The following is a 5,630-nucleotide window of genomic DNA, read 5'->3' as shown; positions in this document are numbered from 1 at the left end:
AATAGGCCTAAGTACTTTTTAGTAGCCTAGTATGGGACAAAAGTAAAAAAAAAATACATAGCATTTTCAAAACCGCGTTTTGGAATTATTGCAGATTAAAGACAGGTGACCATAAGTACAGGATAGAGTGGGCTTACTTGCAACACCCATATATTTAAGCCTGCAAGGTCAACGTGATTACCATTTGTGTCTTGAACATTCTGTTTCTTCTAAAATCCCACAAAAGCATGGCTGACATGACATTAACTTCTAGGACTGCTCCACTTACAGCCTATATTTACATTGATCAATCCAAGACTAGCCTAGACTAAGAAGTCAAGTAGTAAGAAATAAGCAAAACGTAGACCTACTAACAAGTACGCAATTTCCTACACCTGTCAGCATATAAATGAGAATTGAAAGGAAAAACATTCGGGAAAGTAATTAATTTCATGTTATTATTACACGTTATATTGTTTGGCTAAGCGTGCGTTTCAATGAGCAGGCTAGCGGGATGTGGTCCACGGTGGAAATAATAAGGGAAACGAGCGGAATTAATTGGGTTTGATTAAGACCGCTTTTCTTGACATAATTGGGGGTCAGGGGGTAGGGTGGACGCTTATTGGATGTCGAGCGCCAGCGTCTTGTCTTTTCTCTCTTTCTCTCTCTCATTCACTTGAGGAAGAATTTAAGCTTCCTACAAATGTGTGCACCGCACATTTGTGTGCACCGCACATTTGTAGGTGTGCACATGTGCTCCGACTTTCCACGGACTCACAAAAGCACAGCAAATGCATAAATACATACAGACACAACCCAACGATAGCATCTATGAATGCACTAGTGTTGTTGACATGCACCGCAGCATATACATATTAATACACACATATTGCTACGTGACAAGTTAAGCATAAGCTTAGCATTTATTTTGATGCAAACAAGCAGGAACAGTGGCACAAATATACTCACCATGGATAAATACTACACTATCTCACCAGGGTTGAACAAGGGCCAGGCAGGCATGTATGTGGTTCGAGGACATACAGTATCTGGATTTTGGCGCCCTCTGTCGGATATTTAATGTAGTTGTGTTTAAATATAAACTAAAAACATTATTGAGACGAAATTGAGACATTTAAAAACAAGGACAGTATCTGGAGTGCACATAGAAAATAAGAATGCACGATAAACATATTGAGATAATGTAGAGTTATGACGCGGGTAAACACTTCCGCTGATTTGGGGTCGGTGGTTGAAGAAATTTGTTTCGTGGTCTTCTGCCATTGGTGGAGGTGTACTGACTGGTCGACCAATGAGAGTGAGACATCTGTTCACTCTTGCAACTCCAAAATTCCTCCTCCTTCTATACAAAATACCCATTCAGATACGACGTGGTCAGCGGTGGAAAATAATAGCTTCGTAAAAATGCAGATCGTAGGGCTATTTGCAATAATTCTTTCCCTGTACGTCGTCCATGCAACGGAGTACTTCCGAGAACAATTCCTGGATGGTGGTAAGTAGGGTGGTGATCCTTTTTTTTATGCACCACACATGCTTAATCCATCGCATGCTACCTAGGCGGCGTTAACTACGTCTAACTATGGTATTTGTAAAATTGTGATTACATTAGTTAGACACTAATACCAACGTCACCTTAAGATACGTGTTTCTCGTGGAGTCAATATTCATGGTATCTTTTGTATGTCAAAACAAGCTGAAATGCATGTCTGTAGCATGCCATTTAAGGGTGGCTTCCATTTGTGGCCTAACATTTGTTGATGGGTCCGTTATAGGGTTGGATCTGCCATCCAACCCTGGATGGGTTGAACCCCGTTGACTACTTCATGAAACACGATGTTTCGAAGCAACAATGATCCAATCGAATTAAGCAGCTAACAATAACTTTATTCTGTTCCTTCCTTCCTACTGTACAGATGAATGGAGAAGTCGTTGGGTAAACTCCAAGCACAAGTCTGACTACGGAGAGTGGAAACTAACCGCAGGAGACTTTTACGGAGATGCTGGGACGGACAAAGGTGTGTAACGTTACTCCTCATAAAGCTACTGCAATCATTTACATCTATAGGTTTACTGAATATCTGAATTTGAATAGTGCTATCAAAGCATAGTAGCCTATGTGGCAAAGATTAATGAACAGGAATATCAATGTTTTCTCACTGATCTCTTATATTACGTCTATCTGCAGAACTGAAATAACAATACTTGTTAAATTTGTCCAAAGTAAAGTGTATTTGTTTCTCGTCCGTAGGCCTACAGACAAGCCAGGATGCACGCTTCTATGCAGCCTCTGCAAGGTTTGAGCCCTTTAGCAATGAGGGCAAGACTCTGATCATCCAGTTCACAGTCAAGCATGAGCAAAAGATTGACTGTGGTGGTGGATACGTGAAGGTCTTCCCCTCAACCCTGGATCAGACTGAAATGCATGGAGATTCTCAGTATTACATCATGTTTGGTAAGTAACCTATGATGAGAAAGCCCCTGGTTAAATCTCTAGTAGATTAATGAATCCTATTTTTAGGATTGCATACAGTTGCTTAAAGTTCTAATTTGTATGTGTGGGATGGACCCATCCATCTCTTTGCATTGCCGGAGCTGCATTGGTAAGGTTTATTCTTGTCCTGCAGGCCCTGACATCTGTGGCTACAGTACCAAAAAGGTCCATGTCATCTTCAACTACAAGGGCGTCAATCACCTCATCAAGAAGGAGATCAAGTGCAAGGTAATTCTATCATTTCAAAAATCATATCGTCCATGTAAACCCTTTGCCCCCGGTCAATAAGTGATCACAGCCACTTCAAAGATGTGCTGATCACAATGCTCATTCCCCTTCTCCTTCATGTCCAGGACGACGAGCTGACACATCTGTACACCCTGATCCTGAACCCGGATCAGACCTATGAGGTCAGGATCGACAACGAGAAGGTGGAGTCTGGCACTCTGGAGGAGGACTGGGACTTCCTGCCGCCCAAGAAGATCAAAGACCCAGAGGCCAAGAAACCTGAAGACTGGGACGACCGTGCAAAAATTGACGACGCTGAAGATGTTAAACCTGAGGTGGGTTACGCTAACGACGGTTATCTACTGTGATTACTGTTGCTCGGTGCACTTCGTCTTTACATTGATATTTGAATTTCAAGGAATGCCGAGCACATAGATTAAGTTTGACTGCTAAACCTAAACGACCACAAACTTCCATTTACATTCAATTTGGTTGTTAAATTTGCAAACGGGGCACTTTGCATGATAACTAGCTTGCTTGGCCCAATGTTTTGCAAAGGCCGCTGGTGGGAGGGAGGGGGAAGTAGAGGGGGACTTAACTCTGTAACCAAAGGGGTCAAAACCTGTTCATATTCCTAAACCTGGCACCAATCCTTTGAACTGTAGGACTGGGACAAAGCAGAAAACATCCCTGACCCCGATGCCAAGAAGCCTGAGGATTGGGACGAGGACATGGATGGAGAATGGGAGCCGGCCATGATCCCCAACCCTGAGTACAAGGTCAGCTCCTGGATTCATCTCCATGGTGACAAAGGGCTATGTAGTGTCGCTCAGGTCTATGTGGACAACATTTGATACAAATTGTGTATATTATTTTATTTGAATCCAGGGAGAATGGAAACCCAAGCAGATGGACAATCCTGACTACAAAGGAGCGTGGGTGCACCCAGAGATTGACAATCCTGAGTACAGCGCCGATGCAGCCATTTACAAGTTTGATGACATTGGAATCCTGGGCCTGGATCTGTGGCAGGTAGGGGGAAAATAACTTCAACATTATTCCTTTGGCTGTAGTGAGGATGAAAATTAAACTAATTGAAATACCTTGTTTTTTTCCTCTCTCCCAGGTCAAATCTGGCACCATTTTCGACAACTTCCAGATCACAGATGATATCAAGGAAGCTGAAGACTTTGCAACTGAGACATGGGGTGCCACAAAGGTAGGAAGATGGCTGGATGAATTAAATCGATCGGCACATTTTCCCTCAGCCCAGTCTTTAATTAACCGTTCTCTCTTGATGCATTCCCCTCTGCAGGAACCAGAGAAGAAAATGAAACAGGACCAGGATGAGGTGAAGCGGAAGGAGGAGGATGAGAAGACCAAAGAGCAGGACGCAGAGGCCGAAGATGAGGCCGACAACGACATCGATGACGGTGATGATGAAGACAAGGAGGAGGACGATGAAGATGAGGAGGACGGCCCTTCGGAAGCGGACGAGGATGAGGCCATTGCTAAAGATGAGCTATAAGAGAGCCAGGAGAGAAGATGGCCCTGATGCACTGTCCTTTTTTTTTTTTTTTTTTAATGTTTTTTATTTGTCAGGGAGTACTGTGGCTGCCATGCATCCACCTCCCCCTGAGAGCTGGACATGGCCCAACTTGGGTGGCAATTGTGCGTTAACTGGACTCACCGCTCCATCCTTTTCTAATCCATTCTCGAAAAATGAGCCGGCTTGCATCTGAATTGTTCCTAATGTCGTAATTTATCAATCAAAACTGTCTTGTGCCCTATCAGAATACCTTGATGTTAAAACAGTTTGTGCACCCATCGGGAAGATCTAAATCCAGTTATTGATTGAATGCATTTGCACATGGAAACGATGGGGCGCTCCTGTAAAGCTGTACTTCCACATCACATGTTTGAAAGTTAAACCAATAAACTGAATGATTCATCTTCAATTTTAAACTAACCATAGGAAATGTTTCTCTTGGCAAATCTAGAACAGGATTACACATTGAGACTAGTGTTTGAATGTATCTTCTATGTTACTCCTGTGCATTTGCCATTTTTTTCCCACCCACATATACTCCACTTTTCCGTGCCGTTAACCCTACAGTACACATTTCTTTGAGTGTTTCAAAGTTTACCATTCATACCATTAGCATTCTGCACTTTGTAGTGGTGCACATTAAAGTTGCCTTGTTATAAAGTGTATGGAATTCCAAACTGTTTCCTTTCAACTTTCTTTTCGCTGTATGTTGGGGTAATCTTCTCATTCCTGTTAAATTGTTCAACACCGTAAGCCCCTGCTGTGGTAGGTCATCTAGAATCACACTATCTTCATGGGACAGAATGTTATTGATATACCAGAGTTTTTATTAAAGGGGTTCCTTAACTCTTCCTTTGGGTTTTGTATTCATTCTGGATGTGGCAACGGAATTGGATCTTGGCTTTTTTTATACATTGGCTTATAGTTCATTTCATATGAAGCTAAATGCATTTAAAAAAAAAAGTTTTTTGTTTAAAATGAACATGACTTTATTGGTCTTTTATCTTTTTGAGTAAAACAGTTTCTTTGGGGCGCTATCAATGCACTAATTGAGGCATAACCGGGGCAGAACGTCCAAGTGTTTTTTTATTTTTTTATCTTGTAACTCGTTTAGTGAGATGGATTGGATGGATGGATTTTCTCTTTGGCACATGAAGAATCCTTCTGGTCAAAGATGCAATGCTTTTCATTATGACCCATTTTCCACACATATATAAGTCTAATAGTGCAACTAATTCACCACACAATGAATTATTCAACAAAGCCTGGGCAACCAGGCACCCTGCCCCAGTTTTTGACAGCACTGTCACTGCTTCCAATGCGCGTGTCCGCTTAAGGGCGTGCGCACTCCCGTCCCAGCAG

At 42.3% G+C, this 5,630-nt stretch overlaps 1 protein-coding gene across 1 annotated transcript; it reads left to right on the top strand.

Moving 5' to 3' along the window:
* Positions 1–1,333: 1,333 nt before the first annotated feature.
* On the top strand, positions 1,334–5,119 carry calr3b (calreticulin 3b). The gene is made up of 9 exons (XM_084480653.1): positions 1,334–1,492; positions 1,914–2,015; positions 2,249–2,452; positions 2,625–2,719; positions 2,845–3,054; positions 3,385–3,498; positions 3,608–3,751; positions 3,846–3,938; positions 4,035–5,119. Exons 1-9 carry the CDS (start codon positions 1,405–1,407, stop codon positions 4,245–4,247), a joined length of 1,263 nt encoding a protein of 420 aa, XP_084336779.1. The 5' UTR covers positions 1,334–1,404; the 3' UTR covers positions 4,248–5,119.
* Positions 5,120–5,630: the final 511 nt, after the last annotated feature.

This window comes from Micromesistius poutassou (genome assembly GCF_964030765.1).
Source record: "Micromesistius poutassou genome assembly, chromosome: 16".
NCBI classification, from domain to species: Eukaryota; Metazoa; Chordata; class Actinopteri; order Gadiformes; family Gadidae; genus Micromesistius; species Micromesistius poutassou.
This window is presented reverse-complemented; position numbering and strand designations above follow the sequence as displayed.

Bases quoted from the DNA above. Each gene is read 5' to 3' on its own strand.
- calr3b (XM_084480653.1), top strand. From the start codon at position 1,405: ATGCAGATCGTAGGGCTATTTGCAATAATTCTTTCCCTGTACGTCGTC. The intron at 2,016-2,248 runs GTGTGTAACGTT...TCTCGTCCGTAG, and splicing joins AGATGCTGGGACGGACAAAG to GCCTACAGACAAGCCAGGAT. The intron at 3,055-3,384 runs GTGGGTTACGCT...TTTGAACTGTAG, and splicing joins CTGAAGATGTTAAACCTGAG to GACTGGGACAAAGCAGAAAA.